Raw genomic sequence first — 22,560 nt, 5'->3', positions numbered from 1 at the left:
ATTGAATCCTTCTTTAATCTGCTGAAGTGGCCTTGACGAAAGAGGTTTTGGGACCTAGAGGCTTCTGATAGATTGATAGGAAATACAGCTCAGAATGAGGCTATTACTGGAAACGTGGTTGGATGTCTCAGTCGTCGCTAATCACAGGATGTATTCAGTTGACTTGGGTATAGCCCGGGGCCAATGACAACACACGTAGCAGTTGCTAGGGAAACATGTCTCGGTTATTAATCAAAATGAATGTAACCTTTGAGCCTAATCAGAAATCGCCTCTATCTTTAATGTGCAGTGGCATTGTGAAATCATATGCAATTGGATTTTCCGCAGGGTTTTTAAACCTTTCAACATTTGTCATTAATACACATTAGAGAGTACATGCTTTTTTTAGGTTTGGTTGTTAGGTATGTGCTAAAAACTTACTCCTCTTTGCTTCATTTTTCCCTAATGTTAGAGTGACTCAAAAATTGGTTGAGAGTCTGTTCTAGTCAAAGACATTAGGGAAAAAGCAATGCAAATATTAAAAACATAATGCAAACGTAAAAGCTATGATCACATGGTTCAACCCCAAATTTACATCATTGGTTGAGCTGATAATGGTAATTGGGGGTTTTCAATGAAGAGAATGCTCTTTCCTGCTAGTCAGGGTTTTCTCCAGCCAGAGATCAGTACAGTGGGGCTGCTGAGGGTTGACCCACGGGAGAGAACTACCTTCCAGCTGAGAACAATTTGTGCTATGCAAAACGTTCCAGATTATCCCGCCTGCGACCGAAAGAGGGTTACTCCATTGTAAATATTTTGAAGCATTCCATGGTACCACATTTGTTTGTTTGCCCATGCTGCCATGGCAACTGCCTTCTGTTCACTGGCTGCTCTGACAAAGACACAGTGATTAAAGCCTGGTTACTGTATTAGGCAGAATCAAGCACAATCAAAAGCGGCGGCCTACGCATTTGTTCTAGAGATAGACAGATTATTAATGTGACAGATATTCTTTACAAATATTCACACGAAAAAATAAATATGAAAAATATTTTAAAAATGAGGACCATTTAGACTGCAAAACAACTTTTTCATAAATAGAAATAAAAATAAAAATGATAATAATAATTTTCTTTAAATTATACAATGTCAACTAACATATATTATAACAATAAAATGTATAATATTAAAAGATAAATATGGAAAACATAGAAAATGAAGACCGTTTATAATTTATAGTATATATTTATAGACCATAAATAATAAATAGTAATTAATAATATTCTTAAAATTATTATATTGATATTTGAACTATCATAAATTATATCAACACAATTATAATATTAACTAAATAATAGATTACAATGTTTATATGAGAATTATTATTTTAAGATAATAATAATAATTATTATTATGTTTTGTATTGTTTTAGTCTATTGGTATCAAAAACTTGGATATATCAATCTATCTTTAATTTATACATGTGCCTGTCAGTGAAACCCCCACAGCAGGGCATTTATGAATCATTTACACCTTGATGCACTGAAAGAGAGAGAGGCTGCTTTTCACAGGCTTCCTTAGAAATTAGGCCACAACAAACTATAATAGAGCTGGGTGACTGCTCCTTTTAAGTCACTGTATTTGAATACACTAGACATATTTATATTTATGCTGGTGCATACAGCTCATATCTACAAAGTCCTTTGAAACTGTCAGGGACTTTCTAGATAAATGTAGACACATGCAAAAAATTGTGAATATTAATCACATCACTAGAATTTAAAAACTTTGCCTCTTTAAGTGCAGACAGGAAGTGACATGAAAAGATAAAACAAAACAAAAACAATACTTTCCCCAAAGTGACAGGGGAGAGGACATTTTCCCTGTTTTGAAGCTGTCAACAGCGTTGTTGTATATTTGGCAAGCCTATCAAGACTCATAATGTGGTGATAACAATCGAAACAGAGCCGCTTCAATAGGACTTAAAGAGGCCACTACTAAACTTTCATGGCATCATCGGGAGGCAGTTTACCTGCGTTAAAGTATCTGTGACAATAATCCTGTCTCTGCTTTGTGATTACTCCGCCTGCAGAGAGAGGCCTGTCAGAAGAGCGTTGCGCTGCTCTAATGTTAATGCCAGTGGCCTCCCGCTGAGCAGCCCCCACGTTCAAAGCCACTCGCTCCAAATGCGTACCACAAATAAACATCTTACACCTACTTAGAAAAAACACCACTGCTGCACATCTCAAAATAAAAGTACAAAAGAACCAGAGAGGCCGACTTCCCACGTGAAGGTATTTTCTGGACTAGCCTACGTATTGCTCAGTCTGAGCTCTTAGCGTTAACTTTCCTCATATTTAATTCAGCGTGTAGGTTCACGGTAGCTTTTAAACGATACAGGTCATTGTGCACGGGGGCTTTTATGACTGATTACCTGTGGTAAACAACCCCAAGTTCTCAGTCGCTCTTTTATTCACACTGCTAATTGTTCGAGGGAAACAAACACGATACACAGCAATTCCTTTTCCACAGCGTGACCTTGAACGCACTTCGTTCTGCTAATTAATCATGCAGTAAGTTCAAAGAGAATGTCATCAATATTTATGACTGACTAACAGTTTCAAAACCATTGCTGCCACAGAGAACGGGACTTTTTATGCAAGTATCCCATTTTAGGTCAGTTGGCACCCAGTTATATTAGTTAACTTCTTGAGCAACATATATCCTCTAGAGTCTAGGCCATTAAGATCTGTACAAGGGCTTCAGTTAACTATTCCCAAGTCTTGTCTAAAATCAAAAGGAGGTTCTCTGTTGCAGCTCATCGCTTATTGAAAACGTCTTTTCTCACTTGCATTCGACTGTATACTTAATTTTGTGTCATTTTGTATTTGTCTTATACTTGGTTTTATTATCCTATATTATATAATGTGTTGGTGTAAACCTCACTCCCATCCCGGTCACGGCACCAAATGTAACCAGTCCAACTTGACCCGGTCTGGGTTGTGTTTCCCAAAAGCAACGTTCGCCAACTATATTCGTAAGTTCCGTCGTTATCAGGGGTGCGTTTCCCAAAAGCGTCGTTAGCCAACTATGGTCGCAAGTTCCGTCGTTATCAGCATAGTTCAACAAGTCGGTGTTTCCCGAAACCATAGTTCTAACGAACATTCGCAAACAGCATCACAAAGTTGTATGTTTGGAATAACAGCTCTCGAGCTATGGTTAGAAGCATATTTCTTGTTTCCATGACATGTGGACTTAATAAATCCTTATCTTGAGTAAAATAAGCAAGTTGACATTCAGTACAATCTATTTAGAATACATACACATGTCATTTACGTCTTTTAGTCAAGAGATTTAAAGCACCATTTTTTGAAGAGTGCACATGTGCGAACGAGCTCTACTACATGAGAACAAGCCTATGATTAAATCTGGAAATAAAGCAAAATGAATATAAGAAATGAGAAATAGTCCTCAGATGCCATGTCCGTAATTTATAGCAAAACATCTAACATTAATTCGATCTCAAACAGATTCATTAAAAGAAGTTATTACTCCACCAACTGCGTGACATCATTAACCAACATGGTTGAACGACCAATTTTCGACAGTACGGTTTCGGGAAACAGTCGCGACTAGCTAGTTGGGGTCTTTTAACGATGCGTCATATGGTAGTTAAGGAGCGAGTTACGTCGTTGTACAGGAAACGCACCCCTGAGTGGGATTCGAACCATGGTGTGGGAGGTGGGCGCTAACAAGGACGCTAAACGCTAACGCGCCTCTTGAGACCAGAGGAGTGAGGTTTACACGCACACCTCTTACTGGCTATGTCTGTTACATTAGGTCCTGGTATTTAAAGCATTTTGGCCAACATGTGTTGTTTTTAAATGTGCTATATAAATAAATGTGATTGATTGATTGAGCAATGAATTCCAGTTGCAATTCCAGCTTCTCTTGGCCTGTAAAGAAAAACTCACACTGAGAGGAGGAACCAGACTTCACAGTCTCTCTCTCTTACTTATTGTCTCTCACCCTGTCAGTGGCATTTCTCAACAATTCCTTCTTCTGGATTTGTGGGATGTTGTTTAGAGTAGAAAATAGCTGTGCCCACAGGCCAATTTGAAGAGTCCTCTCCTCCGAAAATTGTCTCTAACTGTATGCTCCCACTGTTTAGACTGTGGGGATAAGTGTTTCACCATTTACAGTAACAAGAATCCATCCTCCGAGAGAGAGACAGGAGAAATACATCCATGTGACTGAAATCGATCAATGCCACAGTCCATGGCTGCGCTAAACTGATGCACTCCAGTGGTGTTTTCTCTGCATCTAATAACATGTTTGGTTTGCCACTGTCAGAGGAACCTCAGACAGACTAGTTTCTGCTTAACCAATGGTATTACCCAGACCGTCTTTAGGATACCGCAAGGATAAGAACCAGATGTCAGAGCATATTAGACATTTTTCAGGATGTTACTGGGACAAGTTGTCACTTATTACCTAATCTAACTTTAAATTATGTATATTGGTACTTTGGTAAATATTGGTAAAATCTTTCATCATTTACTCACCTCCATGTCAATCTAAACCTGTATGACTGAGAAACACAAAGAAAAAAAAAATTTCAACTGTTTTGATAAAGTGATGATAAAATACACCTAAATTCAATATTATGCTGGCATAAACTGAATGGAAACTACCCACAATTATTAAACTGGCCAAGTATATAATGGCTGCCTGACAACTAGAAATGACAATTTACGCAGGCTAGTAATCACTTGCAATGGCCAGACCCTGATTCATATGTGTATTATTGAATGTATTAGTCTCCATTAATGTAAAAATAAGTCAGGCTGTTGACAGATTGCCACCTGGTGGTCGTTGCCAACTTGGGTACTGGTAGCGTACAAGCTCAGACTGTAATTCCCCAGATTGCTGCAAGATGCAGAATCATTTTAATGACATGTTAAAACAAGGCTCCCCTTCATTATGGCCATTGAGGTTTCCCTGCAAAAGCCTTTGTCCCATGGCTTGCCATTCCTCATATGCAATGAAGTAAAGTGAAGCAAAATAAATCATCGTTTGTGTGGTATTTTCCACAGTGGAGTGCCACCGTCATCTTCCATAGAACATTTCCCGCGGATTCTTTCATGCATCGCCGGAGGACGCGCGCTTTGATCTTATATCAGTCTGGCAGAGAAACACAAAGTGTCTCAGTTTTGTTGCAAAGAGCGTAGTGCAGTCAGTGGTTGCACTGTTGAACATAAAGGAGAGGTCTTATTGTTAACAAACTGAGGGAAAACTTTTTTTTTCTTAACTGAAATAAAAAAAAAAGGAAAAAAAAAATGTCATGACTTAAATGCTAACTCGAATAAAATAAAAATAACTAATACATTATTTTAGGATTAGTTTTTAAGACATAATAGATTATAAACCTCTAGATTAAACATGAAAATGCTACTCTATAGCAATAATTCTAGACTGTGCTGAAAAAACACAGTGTCTAACTTTATTTTTAATTATACAAATGAGCATATTAACTTTGGCGGCCGTAGAAAATGTTAAACTAAGGACTAAAATAGAAACGAAATACTAAAAAACAGTGCAGCTAAAAAAAGAAACTAGAAAATGACTTTAAGACTAACTAAAATTTAATAAAAATAACCAAGAAATTATTTCAATATTGCTTTTTGTATTATTTCAATTATTTCAATTTTGCACCTTGAAAACAACTCTATTACATTAAAAATTAAAATGCCACAAGACTGCAATAATACTAGAATTTTCTAGATCAAACATTTTAGCTTGCATATTAACTTTGGTTAACAACAACAAAACAGTGAAAAGGGTGGTATACGTCTGAAGTGTGTCTGTTAATGCGAATGTTGTATTGGTCAAGAATATTTGTTAGAACACTAAAAAAGCATTCTATTAACATGACAGCATCTCTGTAAATTCCCCTCATTGTGATTTAACCATGTACGCTGTTCCGCATTAAAGAGCGGCTGCTCTTGTTTTCTCTGTCATTGTGCTGTGGTGTTAGCGTTATCTTTTTGCTTGGCAACCATCTCACTCACTAAAGCTCTAGATTGACAGGAGGGATCTGGTTGTTTTGTCTGGCAAGCCTCCAGCCACTTACTAAGGACATAATGTGCTAAGGTCTTATGCAACGAGGCTGCGTTGCAAGTAACCCAGCATAGTGAAGTCAAATGAATTATAATATCCTGATGTTTTATCACAGACCTGTTACATTTTGTTTGAAAACCAAAAAGACATGCAACATCGAAGGGCTTTGACAGGCTTTTTTTTTTTTTTTTTTTGAAGGGCTCTTAAACTGGATTTTTGCAAATGCTATTTGATTATATCTGATTACAATGGTCAGGTCCTAATGCGTTATGGATTAAATTAAAGCAAACCGTGATGGAGAGCAAATTAAAGCAGGATCAGTGCTCTGCATTAGAGTGTTGAGGGACAAATTAAGCCTAGATCAGCATCCTGTCATGTGATAGGCCAAAGAGCAGCTACCAAACCAACACAAACTTCTTGGCTCAGGGAAATAAAAAGGCCCATCATGCCAGCAGTGTATCCACGCTTGCCAGAGAGCATCCCTGCAGCTGTGCCAGGCGTATACTGAGCCAAAATAGCCTGTCATAACAAGAGATCATCTCCCCTAGAGACTACCAACAGAATCCAGCGCTCGGTTCAAACGCAAAAACACAACTGCCTCTAATCAAGCAGACAGGGGAAAAAAAACATATGATTTATTTTTACAAATTGTTCAACGTGATCTCATGAGTTTTTGTGTGTATTTTCCATGTAAAGTGTGGTTCTACCAAACGTACATTTACTTTTACGTTTTCATACACACCGAAACGTAACGTTCTTATTTATCAATATTAAAATAACACAAATATACTTAATGTATTTAATCTCACTTTATTACCCAATGTCTTTGCTGCTGACCTTCTATTATCTAATTCAACCATGCGAATAAGCAAAAATGACTAGATAAACATCACATTTCTGTTTCTTTTTTTTATTGCTTGAGTAAGAATGTTGAACTTTTCCCAAATGGCACACTTCATTGCACTTAAGGTCTTGTGGACTTGCAATGGCTGCCGTGTGCACGTGTCCGTTAAGTCCATGAGACCGTAGAGTGTCCCACTTGTCATTTTAGGTTTAAGAAGGTTGCTCGCAAGCGCCCCCTTTTGCGGTCGATATGCGCGCTCGTTGTGCACTTTTGCCCAAGCTCCACTGAAGCGAGCTCTGCAGCAGACTTCTTCCCGACAGTCAAAGCTGAGTTACGTCACGTAAGTGTGGACACGTAGGAAGACCGCGAGTGCTTAGGGTGCCATCTGGGACAGGGCCTTTTTATGCATTCTGCAGTCCAGAATGGCTACACAGCTGAAAGGTTTGTTTGAGCTGTGCCCTCTACTGTACAGGCGTGGATTTGCATTTCCTTAAGCCTGAGGCGTATTCATTTCACTTTCTGTGTGAAAGGGCATTTGCATCTGCCAAAATAGCCAAAACCATTTTTTGTTATTAAAAAAACAAACAAGCAAGCCCAGCCCAGATGAGAAAAAGTAATGCAAAGGTAACAATGCATTACTTTCTATAAAACGTAACTAAGTAACACAATTAGTTAAATTTTTTAGGGAGTAAGGCAATATATTACTTTTAAAGATAACTTTCTCCAACACTTTAATCATCCATGCAGAAAAAAAATGGAGGTGCATTATTTTGCTATCCAAAGTAAGCGCCCTATTGAGTTGCGGTGCATAACACTTGAATACTGTATGAATATGCCATTTCCGTCACCGGTTTTGACGTTATCGTTGTGTGTCACATTAAGAGTTATGAAAATTTGAAATATGTTTTGAGCAGGGAGAGTGTCCAGACTGAGAAGCATCTGTAAAAATATGATTGATTCTAACCCATTTGGAGGTGGTTTGCAATTTCAGATTTTTGTTGTTGTTTTTGTTGCAATCCAGACTTTTAAAAACACTTCACTTTTTTAATTTTAAGCATTAAAATATACAATATTATTTAGATAGTTTTTTCTGAAAACAAGACATATAAGTATTACATTGTAGCCCTACTCCAACTAAAAATATCATGCACTTACATTTTTGGTTTGAGATGTGCTAGTAATTATTACACTAATACAAATTTTAATATCTATATAAAATCAGCAAAAATGGAGGCCTCACATTAACCTTTCTGAAGCAGACACTGAGGTCAGTGGTGAATTCTTTCAGATTATTAGCTGTGCATGTGCGTATCATCAGGGTGAACCGGGAAGTTTCAGCTGACAGTCAATGGGATTCGATGTGGTCTGAACTGGTTTTACATGGATGGAGCAGAGGAAACAGATGTGTTTTTCTGCTAAGATCAAGAGACAGATTGGGTTTTCACAGAACAAACCCAAAGTGTTAAACAACTGGTGCAAAGAGGCAAATACTACTATTTTCAATGATATTGATTCTCTACTGGCAAATAGTCTTGTGAAGTGCTTTCTGTTCAGCTATTTCCTTTGGTTTCCGTAAGTGCTGGCGGATTACTTTATAAAGATCAATAATTGCCGGTCCATTTTTCTGGACGCTAATATTTCAAGGCATGTCGGTGTACAATGTCACCCTTGCACTCATGATTGAGTTGCCATGTTGAGCCTGGAAAAGTTACTAGGTGAAGTTCCTCCATCCAAACCCCGTCATTAAAACGAGTGCATAGCTGGCTCGCTAGCTCATCCTTAACAACTGGGAAAATATTTACCCATCTCAAAACCAGTGAAAGACGGCCGTTTTGTAGTTTGCTTTCTTGCCCATTGTTGACAAAGTTGGCAAAGAAGTTTTGACATCGGAGGAGCTGGAAAACATCTCTAGCTCAGAATTCTTGGAGTATATTCGACAGTAACCCCTGCTTTTAATTTGTGCATAGAAACATCTGTGTTCACACCAGTTTTGGTATAGCAGGCTGCCAGTGAAGTGCGATCAGCAGTGCATAATGAGCTTGTGAAATCTCGTCATGTTCCTCACATCGAAAAGTAGTCTCACGCATTACGCTGGAGTCTTCTGCACTTGGTCTTGCTCAAAACTTTAACTCACTATACGTTCTGTTATCATGGAGCAGGTGACAACAGCAGTATTTATAAGTAACTTAATTTATTGATTGTTTTGATAAATACTCTAATTCATAAGAAAGAAGTGTAGCTTAAAAATTATATACCCCAAAACAAAGATGAAAAACATGCATTGCAAAATAACTTTGTATACATATTAATAATAAATGTTAATTTTAAATCGTTGTTTAACTAAATCATTCAATTGCAACATGCATTATAAATACATATTAATAATTATTATTATTTATGAATAATACATTTTTTATTAGTAAGACACTGCATAAATAATACCACTGAAATTATATATTATATATAGGCTCCAGCATCATTGTGACCCTGCAAAGGTTAAAGCGGTTTGGAAAATGAATTAATAGATAATAATATTAAGAAGGAGAAGAAGAAGTAGAAGAAGAAACTCATGATACATATATTTTTTCAAGTTAATTTATTTAAAACAAATATAAATCATTTATGTATATTGATTATCAATTACATTCAAATGAATATATTATTATTAATAATTGTATTATTCATATTTTAAATAAATAACAATAACTGTGATTGTTGAAATTCAAATATTTTGCCGTCTCATTTCTTTAAAGCACAAATTATTTATGCATATTGATTATTGGTGATGATGACATTAATTTTATTATTAAAGGGATACTTCAGGATTTAGCATTGAGCTTTGTATCAGTAGAAAACCTGTAGTATTTTCAAATTACTGTGCTTCCCTCCCTCATGTCCCCCTGAGACAAGAGATTTATACTTTTTTGTCTGTAAAAAATCCTCAGTTGACGCAAAAACTGGCTAAAAACTACAGCCAGTAGAAGGCGCTAGATCCGCATGTTTTCAACCCGCCCATAGAGGGAGGGATTTCACTCACAGAATGTACAAATAGTGTCAGCCATCTTTTATTTGGAAGCTAAGCTAACAGGCTCTTGTTCTGTGGAGAAAGCTGTTACCATCCTCTTTTTCCCGGACATGTCTTTTGCTTTCTGCGGTCGCCATTAATTGTTTACATGCACACCTTTTGCGTGTACAGGTGCCGCTCAACAGTAATCACGCCACCGGTCTCGCGTCGTTGTCCCGCGGCCCTCAGTCTCGTCCCGCTCGCCACAGTAAACATAATGAATGGCGACTGTAGAACGAAAAGCCGAATCCCGGACATTTTTGGCGATCTCGAAATCCCGGGCAGACTTGTCACGGAGACTCACTTGTAGCATAGCCTTGTTGTTTAACTGCACTCTTACCGGTAGGCGTGGCTTGGGAGTGGCCTCGTAGGGCAGTGAAGCAGGTGCATTCTGGGAGTTGTTGTCTTTCATCCACATGAGCCACAAATACATTTTCTGGCTTTTCTCTGTCTAAAAGGCTCCAAATTCAAACATAATTTCACATTTCTACTACATAAATGACCCATTTTAAATACACATTAATCTTTTCAGAGGTGAAGTATCCCTTGACTGAATAAATAATAACAAAATAGATAATATATATCATAAAAATGTCAATCTGTACTTCAGTAATTGTATCTCACCATTCGTTCTGCTATCAGAGAGCGAGTGTTGACACTCGAGCGGCATCAATCTGATGTGCATGCAACACTTTCACTGGAACGGGAGGATATGGAGTCAATCCTGGGAGTGTTTGACAAGGCCTGTCTTGCTTATAGTTGAGGGTCCTCTGAGTGAGTTGTGCTGTTTTGTTGGAGGGGATTTTCCGCAGACAGTCCAGGCACGCTTGCCAAAACCACAAGACTCCAAGAGCTTCTCAGCCCGGTGGTCAGAGAAAGAGAGCTGCCATGTTAAATTAAGACAAGGGCCCACAAACACAAGCTAAAATAAAACAAGTCTGGGTCACATTCAAGAAGGGGAAAAAATGCACCGTCAGGCCAAATCTACTGATACCCATCCAGCTGAGCGGGGACCTAAACAGGCTCTGCTCGTGGTAGTGGCTGTTTTGCGGTGCAGCTCAGGGAGGTATTTAGTGGGGATTCACGCTGCCAAGGGGAGAAGGGCTAAGAGGTCATGTGAGCCCCTGTTGACTGGGAACCGTGGGGAGTATGTCACAACCAGCCTGGGAGGTTAAGCAGGGAAACCCAACACCCGACCTTGGGAGCACTCTCTCCGTCACACTATACCCTCTGTGAGCCTTCGTTCAGGCGGCCCGCTGCACAGTTAGCACGCATATCTCCCGTTCGGATTCCACTGGGCTCTGATGCTTTGACAGGTCGGGGCAAGCTGGTCTGTGATAAGACGGCAGTGCAAAGTGAATCATGGGCCCTAAACCAACTGGCTCATCTGTCACAAGTAACTCTATCCACAATACCAAACAAGCTGTAGGTGTATTTATGACATCCCATTAATCATATGTGTCTTGTCTTTTCAAAAAGAACAAGTCTGTTCTCTTTGCACGAATAATAATCACTCTGAATTTCCAGGAAGAGCATTTTTTTAGGCCTCTTTGTAATGGCATATTTTCTATATTCTATATGCATTGTCTTTTTTGTCAGCAATGACTAGTAATGACAAAAAGGGATGTAAATGGTTGACACTGATTTAATTTGATTACGATTGTTTGCCTTATACATCATGAAAAATCATTCAGTCCGATTGAGTCCCATTTGATTATTGAATGATTCATGATTATTTTCAAAAATATGCTGCTGAATACTAGATATATAATAACTAGAATATAATTCACAATGCAGTCGAATGTAGACAAAATAATACACCAAAAATGTACTCTACTGTTAAAACGTTTAGGGACAGAACAATAAAAAAAATACTTTTATTCAGAAAGAAATATTAAGCAGCACTTGTTTTCAACATTGATAATAATAAGAAATGTTTCTTGAGCAGCAAATCAGCATATTAGAATGATTTCTTAAGGATCATACGACACTGAAGAATGGAGTAATGATGCCGATAATCATCATAAGAATACATTTAATTTAAAAATATATTAAGATACAAATTTTATTTTAAATTGCAACAATATTTTACAATATTTTTGAGTTACTGTATTTTTGATCAAATAAATGTAGCCTAGATTTAAAAAAAAAAAAAATTACTAACCCCAAACTTTTGAATGTTTAGTGTTATTTTAGATGCATATTAATCTAATAAAAAAGTTAATATTGTGTCACTAATTCAAGCTACGTTGTAGAATTAACAACTATATATTACTGGCAATTTACAGCAGATTTCTAAGTATATTGAGCAAATATTCCAGCAAACACAAATAAATCACATTTGAGAAAGAACAGCTTATTTTGGTCAAATGGATTCACGCATTTATGAATAAAAAAGTATGCAGAAACCCAAACTCAGTGAAAGTAATCTGAGGCGGCGTCTGTAAAACATAGGGTATTAGCCTAGTCATCATAATCGATTATTAAATTCCGTAATCAATGCATTGAGTTTTTATTACCAAAACAATACATCATGATATATTTTATACCCCTCATGAAAAACTCTGTCCTTGGTTCAAGTACAAAGTGGCAAACCAGAGCCAAATGCTAATGTGGCAGTAGCTGAAGCCTTGACACTTTGACCACAGAGTGTTGGGTTGAACCCAACCAAGACGCAGCTGTGAAATCCTCGCATTCGCCGTCTCACCACTGTCAGAAAACAAAACCAAGGAATTGTGCTGCTTAACAGACTCCAGGAGCTGGAAGGTTTGGGCAACGGTTCTGCCAATGAGCACATTCATCTGGAGCTCTCCATATCATGAAATAACTATCAGTGTCAGCGAGCATTAAAGTATAGCTTATCATTGATCACAAAGGATTAAGTGCGATCACCGTGCAGGCCGAGGGCTGTTCTTGGAGCTTTAGCTTTTTGCACCCACAGATATAATCTCTCTTAGTCTCGCTTTTCCCACATTGGCCAAATTTGGTCTATTCTGAGATCTGGCAGTTGTGCATCCATAACCACAACTTATAATTGCATGTGAGGTTATGATTATGATTGTTTCCACTGAAACAGACACAATGCATGTGAAGATTGGTTCCTGGGGGTCAAGCCGAACACTTCCCAGAAGCAAGGCTGCGCTCGGTCTGTGAAGGAAAGTGTGAGAGACGTTTTATGATGAAGATAGTCAAGCAGTAAGAAACTAATAAAGTGAAGCAATAGTAGTGTGGTTTATGCCAGAGGTCAGATGGAGTCAATAACATTAGGGTAACATGGGGGAAGATGCCCCCCTTAAGAACAGTGTACATAATCAACTAGGCTATTCTATTTAAAAATTTAGTTGAATAATTGAATAACCGATGACAGATAACGCAGAATCCCTGTAAAACAGATTCATCTGAAAGGAAAAATTATTCTGAGACTTATAGGCATATGAATAATTGATTTGCCTGTATTTTAATTGAAGATATGTCATAATAGCAACACTATGAATGCAAATTGAATGATTGAAAAACAAAAACAAAACTGAATTACAATAATTATTATATTTAAAAAATAATAACACTAGTAACAACATGCCACTCAGGGCCTTCTGTCCATCCAACCATCCATCCATCTATCTATCTATCTATCTATCTATCTATCTATCTATCTATCTATCTATCTATCTATCTATCTATCTATCTATCTATCTATCTATCTATCTATCTATCTATCTATCTATCTATCTATCTACTTTTGAACTTTATATTAATAATAATAAAAAATCCTGAAATAAAATGTATCTCAGTTTCCACAAAAATATTAAGCAGTGACAAAAAATGTAAAACATTGATAATAATACATGTTTCCTGAGCAGCAAATCAGCATATTAGAATGATTTCTGAAGGATGGTGTGACTCTGACGAAATTCAGCTTTGCCGTCACAGGAATAAATGACATTTTAAAATGTATTAATACTTAACACAAACATTTTGAAAAAGCACCAGCCACATAGGGTGAATTTTATAAAGAACTCTGAAGAGCAATGGCAAATCATTTACAAGTTAGCTCTCATACTGTGTCCGATTAAACATTTTTGGCCTTCTTTGTTGTCATCTCTGTGTAAATATGTTTTTTTGCTAGTTACAATTCACTTATATTGGTATGCAGATTCAAAACCCACGCCAATCTCTGCTGCCTGCTCAAGTGCTCAAGTACAGCCACAAGTCTCTCAGGATCAGCCTGGAGAGGTTGAGAGTCATTCCAGCAGATCATGAGGGGTTTTGATAGCGGGGCATTAATGATTAGCCCTCACTGTGATTTGTTGGATGGAATGTGTGTGGGTGAATGAGCTCCTTCAAGAATACTTCAGTGTTACATGCGTGTCGAGACACATCTCCACACCTCTAGAAGCATACGTTCTTTGTTTTTTTCTGCAGAGGTTTGGCATTATAGCAATTAGACTATAATCACCGTAATGAACAGAATAACCATCTATTATCCGAGTGCCAACTTTGACTCCCTGACTTGCTCCTGGGAACCGATGAAAAGGTTTTCTGAATCTCGCAAACTTGTCGCAAACATGTTTTGTAAATATTTGAGGGCACTTAACGATTAGGGAAAAATCATTATGGTGAAGATATACGTACACATGCACACACAAGAAGAATAGAGAACACAAAGATTTAGAGAGAGTATCCAATATTACCGCACTGGTAAAAAAAACAAAACAAAGAAGAAGGTGAAAGTAAGCATTATGTACAGCTTGATTCTCCTTTGAATGTACATATAAAATGTAATTAACGCTATTTTATATTATCAATCTTAATGACAAAGTATAATCTTTATCATTTATATTAATAACAAAGAAATTAACAACTACAATAAACGTCTCATTTACCAACTTAATGTCATTGTAGCCTGCAGTCAGACTAAATGCACCGTGTCAAACCAGACTTACTGAGAGCAGACAGCACAAAATGAGTCATAGACTCATTCACACAGGACGTGTTGAGGAACAGAATGCAGGGGTTTGTAAAACCATATTTATGCCTGGTTATACTGACAAGGCTTAAGCCTCTTGTCTTCTGTTATACGTGATTAATCGCAATTAATCAACTTGAAAGCACTAATATATATATAGATATATATAGATATATATATATATAGGGCTTGACATTAACTTTTTTGCTCACCAGCCACTGTGGCAATATATAATATTGCAATAGTGTATCTATCTATCTATCTATCTATCTATCTATCTATCTATCTATCTATCTATCTATCTATCTATAATCTAAAGAAAACATTGCAAAGCAAAGGCATTAGGTGCAAAAGTTGCACAAGGATACACACAAACTTCAATGACGATGATAGTCGTCAAACAGTTCTTCGGTTTAGCAGGAAGTAACAGAAAAATAATTGTGAAAATCTTTTTTGACCACTGATATGTGCCATACATAAAGTACTTTTTGACACTTTTTCAAAAATTATACTTTTTTCACACATTTGTATGCTATTTGGAACATTTTGTCTTCAGTAAATTTGGATAAACTAGTCGAAACAAGTAGCCTAAACTAGTAGACTTTTAAAAAAATAAAAATAGTGTCACTGAGAACAGATATTAAGACTCAAAATGCATCACACTGCCTTGATTTTTTTTACAGTGAGGTGCTTATGATACTCTGTAAACTTGAGCAACGCTGGTGACGCTAGTCACAGTGAATCAGAGCGGATCAACCAACTTACAGTGTATGAATTCTGATTGACAGTGGCTGCTTTTCTAGAACATTACAGTATCTGTTTGGTTAGCAGTAATGTGACTCATAACTGGCAACTAGCTCATCATGGGTTCAGTCACAGGATGACACACACACACACACACACACACAAAAAGCTGCTTTCTCACTGAGTGTACATCTCACTCCCGACACTTGTCAAAGACAAGTTCAGACCTGCCGATCTGATGAGACGTCAACACGCTGAGGACTTAAACACCCAGCATCCGAGTTTTAAGCGGGTTGGCGCATTCATATCTAGGGAAAGCCCAGTAAATGTGGTCTGCTTTTTATTTAGCGTGGAAATGTGATTATGTGTTGCAAAAGCGGGTTCAATAAGAGCTGTGGTGGCATGTTAAAAGCACATCAGAATATCAACATGTCATGTAATTTCGGTAAGGCTCATAAGTCTTTCTTTTGGATGGCGTTTCCAGCACAGACCGTGGGGTCAAATGAGGCAAAATCTGCAGTGAGCGAGAGTTTTCACTGTCTTCATGTAAGAAGGTTGCCATCTGCTGACTAACAGTGGAAGTGAACATGCAATGAAAGGAGTCCCATGATAGCTAACATTAAAGGGATAGTTCACCAAACAATTTAAATTCTGTCATCATCTACTCACCCTCAAGTTGTTCCAAACCTGTATGAGTTTCTTTCTTCTGGTGAACACAAAAGAAGATATTTTAAAGAATGTTGGTAATCAAACAGTTGACAATGGCAATTGTTCATGGCTATCGTCTCATGTTTGATTACCAACATTCTTTAAAATCTTCTTCAATGCCAATAAAGAACCTTTATTATTAAGAGTGTAAACAATGATCAACACATTGAGTTTCTGTTCACCATAGTGATGTGCTCTATGAATGTGTCGATCACTGTTTAGATGTAAATAAAAGTCTAAATTAAATCTGGTCATCATATAAAGCGATCATATCTCTTCACAAGACTAGGATTAAACCTCTGATTCATTTTACAACGCCTTTATGACATGTTTGGAGCATTTAAGTTTTGGTTACCTGGACTTTCAATGGAGAGACAAAAAAATGTTTTCTTAATTTGTGTCTTATGGGTTTGGAACGACATGAGGGTGAGTCAATTATGACAGACTTTTCATTATTGAGTGAACTATCCCTTTAAGTACACAATAAATTATTATTATCAGCCTTTAATACCGACCTAACGTAAAATGTTATGTCATCATCTCAACTTTTAGCAGTCAATCTGCAAATTGTCTCATGCACGATGCACATGGTATCGCTCTCATAAAAATGAAACTGATGTTCAGCTCTACATTTAAAAAAACAATAAACTAACTTTAAGGTACCATCCTTGACTTGAAATGTTTGTATTGGCTTGCATAATGGTAATGGTTATAATGACTCACATGGTAAAGAAGGCCTGGCTCGGCTAGCATTCCTCCATCTTTTCAGCTGCATGAAACCATGTCAGCTTGTTTGTCAAACACTCGGCTCCAGTCCACACCCAGCTTCCTTTTCACTTCTTGTATCTTGTTTGATGAGAAATATGCTTAGAAGTTGTGTAACCGTTCTATTCTCGGTCCACAGGTGATCGGATGGGTGGAACGGCGAGTTAGTCGAGATGGCTGAAAAAAAATGGCTGTTTGACTGCTCTATTGCATAGATGGTCACATTATTCATGGACTTTTTTTTTTTTTTTTTTTGCCACACACCACTCACTTAGTTCTGCTATTCTGCTATGTAAATGTCCTTATCAACAAGCGTTTCTGATGTAGGCTTTTGTGAAGCAACATATATAAATAGAAAGAACTACGCATTGTTTGGAAAAAGATGTCTATTGGGTTTGATCAATCAGTGACAAAACAGCACTTTTGATTCAGTAAATCTGAGATGATTTAAAGGGGACCTAATTATGCCCCTTCTCACAAGATGTAATATAAGTCTCTGATGTCCCCAGAGTGTGTATGTGAAGTTTTAGCTGAAAATACCCCACAGATCATTTTTTACAGCATGTTTAAATCGTCACTTTTTGGGGCTCAGAAAAACGCACCGCTTTAGTGTGTCTCCTTTAAATGCTAATGAGCTGCTGGTCCACGGCACAGGGGGCGGAGCCTAACCAGCTCGCATGTTCATTTCGACTAGGACAATAATGCCTAGAGTAAAGTCAGAGAATATATGCTGTATGGAGTTGGAACAGGTATAGTTTAGTTTAATTACGGTTATAACCTATGTGTCATTGATTAATAAATAATGAATAAATATTGGCGGATTGCTGTAAGTGTTGGGCCGGGAGTCGATGTCCTTATTTGGCAGTTCCGCTGCAAATACTGTGACGTTATTGTTCAAAAAACATAATCGAGAATAGAAAAATCGGAACAGGTTGCAAAATATGACCAAAACAGAATATAAAGATATCAACGAAGCACCTGAAGAGACTAATGTAAACTTTTATGTACTTCTAAACACTCCAAATATACAACAAAATGCATTTAAGGGCTAAAAAGGTGGATTTAGCATGATATGTCTTCTTTAAGATTGTAGCAACACTGTTTTTTGGGTTTCATTCTGTGCCGATTCATTAGCATTTGGATGTAAAGGTGACCCCATTCCACTTGTAAATTACATTTCAACAATTGAGTTTGTAATGATTATCATCATTGGCCCTCTCGCAATAACCATTTTATAATTTGTTGGCTTATTTAAAGGAACTACTCAATGGAGTATCCTAGAAATGACTTATTTTCTGTATTGAGCTGCAGTTTGCAGTTTTTATTTATAAGCTAATCAATAGGATACCAGAGTAACAGAGAAAAGACAGATACTGCATATATAAAAACTGTGAAATGGCATTTAGAAAGTGAACATTTAAAAACTTCCCAGACAGTTTGTCTTTGCAAGAGCCAGCGCATTGGAATTTGACGAGATTCTGTGCTTTCGAATGGTTTGTAAAGCTAACTGTGCTGTATTTATGTCCTTTTCAGCACACAACAGTTCTTCCTTTCATCATAATTGAGATGAGAACAACACACCATCGATATCCCAGCAGGTCCTGTGGACTCTTGGCAGTGTGCACGTTTGCTGTTGGATATGTTGTATGGTAAATCTCTCCCTCCAGCACAGTCATTTTTAATATCACACTGGGTTCATTTACAAAGGACTCCCTGAAGCTACGACGATCAGGGGAAATTGACTTTGCATTGTTCTAGCACTGTGTCAATCAAAAGATAGATTCCATCTGGTCACCTGATCTTCATGACCTCCGAATCATTCCCTTACGTCTTTCTGCGCAGTAATTAATTTGCTCGAATTCTGGCACTTTGCATGAATAGGGTAAACTTTGGTCTCACGTTACATTGTAAAAGCATTAGAGGCACAAATCCCATGTAAACTATCATTTAACATGAAATGAACCTAGCAAAGGGAGGTAGTTTTAAACACATGAAATGTCTGTAGCCCCACTTAAAATGGAGACGTGTCCCTGTAAAATGGCTTTTCCCTTTATAAAATATTAAAGTTTATCAATAACTACAAACCAATAGTTTAGGCTATATCTGCTACACTGTTACACATTCTGGTGTTGTTTAAAAACAACAACAACAACAAAACATAATATTAATAAGTATCGTTGAATGAATGAATCTCTTGAATGAATGATTAAATGACAAATATCAACAGTGACTTGTCGCCACCTACTGGTGTAACGATGAAATCAACGCAAGTTACTTTCAAAAAGGGATTTCCTCTATTCTGATCACTGGCATCAGTGCTTATAGAAACTTTTAGCCAGTACTTCTATAACAATCTGATTCTTTCTAGTATATTATTGAAAACATATTACATTTTAATAAATCAGTGCTTGCCAAACACAAGTTACTTCCTTTTTTACTTTTAACAAAAAAAGTAATTTCTTTATGGTATTGTTTGTCAGTTGTTACAGACACATCAGGCAATGTGTAGAAATCACATTGGTAACAGAGTTTGACAGAAACAGGATTGACAATTTTAAACTTTTTAGCCAAAAACTCCCGTTGCTAGCATAAATGCTAAGAGCAAATGGCACTAATAAAATCATGATTAAAACGTGATAGGTGATACATTCTGTTTTCCTTTTGATATTGGTAACAATGTTGACTTTTTAACAAAGTATTTTCTTAGATTTTTGGACACATTATTTTTAAACAATTTAATGTTGTAGAATTGGGAAAATTACTATTTAGGGCTTTTATCAATAATATAAATGAAACATTACCAAAAGAAATGTACAATGAAATATTTTGATTACGCAATGATACATGGTGGAAAAAATACACTGACCAATTCGATCAACAAGAAATCATGATTTTCAGCTATAAGACAGTTTTTACAGAAAGTATTATATTGTTATGGCATGTAACATCTTGTGATCCATGACAATGAGTAACAAATTATTCAAATCATTTAAAATATAACCATTTAAAAAAGTAAAATAATGACTTTGGACACCAAATGTACCTGCAATTATAGAATTACCCATGTATTGTGAAAAGCGCTATACAAATAAATGTGTATTTAATTGTTGTTAATATTATTATTAATAATATGTTATAATATTGATATGATACTGTTTTAATAATACATGTAAAAAATAATAAACAAGATGAATAATAGCTATTAATAGTTATTTTATATTTTAATAAATATATGATCATCATCAATAATAATTATGATTAATACATATCATATAAGGTTATGTTATATTTAATAATAAATAAGATGAATCATACATATTAATAATTATTATGCACAGTATATAATATAATCGTACTTTTTTGGCTACAAATTTAACAAGATCACATAAATCAGGACTTTTACATTTAGACCCAAATAGCCTCAAATTGGCAACATGGTTGGAAAAAAATGGTAAATCTCACAGAAAATAAAACAGTTAATAAAACAGACCTCCTGAGGTTGACAAAAATATATATTTTAAGAGTTTCAAGCCGTGTTTTGTACACAATTCATGGAAAGATACAACCCCAGTTTTCAGTGCCCCAGAAACCTTTGGAAAATAAACAGCCTAGGATTTATTGAGTCTTGCATATAACAGATTAATTAGCAATGTTAGGAAAGTGCTCGGAGCCAAACGTAACTATCTGACGGCACGTAGGAGGCGTCTGTCAAAATCACCTTCAGTACAAGATTATCAGCACACACCTCTTGTCTTATTTCCCTTCCCTAAATTAAGCTGATTAGGCATTGCTTTTTTTATTTAGTCCGGGAATAAGACTTGCCTGCAGTTGTTAAATCCATAGGCAGCTTTACATGAGGATTACCTTCCAGATACAGCTTTCATACACTCTATTTCACGAGTCTGAGAAAACAAGGCATTTGAAAAGTAGGTAGATGGGCCTTCTTTAATATTCATCAAATATTAAAGCTAAGGTTATGAGTGCAGGAGTAGATTAAACGGACACAATCCATTACATAAACGGACTGTCAGGCTGTAGATTATAACCATGTGACGGCATTAAAATTGCTCCAGCAACAAAAAAAGGATTGAAGCAGCACTGCATGGTAACAAAAAGAGCAGTGTCTAGCATTCACAGACGTGAATGGTAGACACATTGACAGTGTGGTGACTGCTTCTGCAGCCTTTCAAACGCTGGGTTTAGCAGACAGAAGGACAAACACATTTTAGACAGATCACAGATTTTCTCTGTCTCGCTCTCATAGGATGTGCTGGGTGCACAGCGTGACGGGGGTGTGGGTTTATCCTTTGCTGGAGCACATCGGGCCCATGGCCAGAATTTTCTTCTTCGTCTGCCTCACGGCTCTGATCAATGTCTACTACGTCTTGGGAGAAATCCTGAACAACTACATCTGGGATTCCTCAAAGAGTAAGTTAAAGGGATAGTTCACCTACAAATCTTTGATTCACATGTCAGTCCAAACCTGAATCTACTGTGGAACACACACACACACACACACACAAAACACACCATAAAAGTTGTCCTTATGATTCATGCTCTATAAGTCTTATGAAGCTATACGATGGTTTTGTGTGAGGAACAGAACGCACTAATATTCAAATCTGGCTGGTACTGATAAGCCAATATGTACTTTTATATTTTCTATCTTTTATATTTTATTTCATATAGGAAGTATGAAAAAAAAAGGTAATTGTGACTTTTTATCTTACAGTTCTAATTTTTTTGTTTATATCTCGCAAATTCAAACTTTTTTCTTAGAATTGTGAGATGTAAACTTGCAATTGCAAGTTATAAAGTCCGAATTGTGTGATAAAAATGAGCAATTTCCTTGCGTGAATATATTTGCATACTGCGATTTAAGCCATATAGCAAAATCAGTCACACTTTAGTTTAGGGTCCAATTCTAACTATTAACGCCAATAAGACGTTTGCCTCAATAAACTCATAATTACTGCTTATTAATAGTTAGTAAGGTGGTTAAGTTGAGCTATTGTGTGGATTAAGGAATGTAAAATATGGTCATGCAGAATAAGACATGTGCTTTATAAGTACTAATAAACAACCAATATCCTAGTAATATGCATGCTAAAAAGCAATAGTGAGAATTGGACCCTAAACTTAAATGTTAACGCATAATTAGACACTTTATATCGTTCCTCCCACTATATATATATTCATACCATGGAGCCTCAACATTACTGGAGAGGATTTTCAGTAAATAACAACTTAAATGACAGTACTTTTCCTCACAATAATGTATTGTGTTTGCAGAAGACTTCTATTCCAAACCTGTATGACTTTATTTAAGGGACACAAAAGCACAATAAAACGACGTGGCTTGTGTGTTTA

At 36.6% G+C, this 22,560-nt stretch overlaps 1 protein-coding gene across 1 annotated transcript in view; it reads left to right on the top strand.

Annotated features, from left to right (window-relative positions):
* aig1 (androgen-induced 1 (H. sapiens)) overlaps window positions 1–22,560 on the top strand; it is a 37,824-nt gene that overhangs the window by 11,679 nt on the left and 3,585 nt on the right. Inside the window, exons 4-5 of the mRNA XM_079639599.1 lie at window positions 18,724–18,839; window positions 21,455–21,618. Coding sequence (XP_079495725.1) covers window positions 18,724–18,839; window positions 21,455–21,618 — 280 coding nt within the window. The remainder of the gene's footprint in view (window positions 1–18,723; window positions 18,840–21,454; window positions 21,619–22,560) is intronic.

This window comes from Phoxinus phoxinus, assembly GCF_949152265.1.
Source record: "Phoxinus phoxinus genome assembly, chromosome: 16".
In the NCBI taxonomy this organism is placed as follows: domain Eukaryota; kingdom Metazoa; phylum Chordata; class Actinopteri; order Cypriniformes; family Leuciscidae; genus Phoxinus; species Phoxinus phoxinus.
Note: the sequence above shows the minus strand (reverse complement) of the source record. Positions and strands in the feature narration are given on the sequence as shown.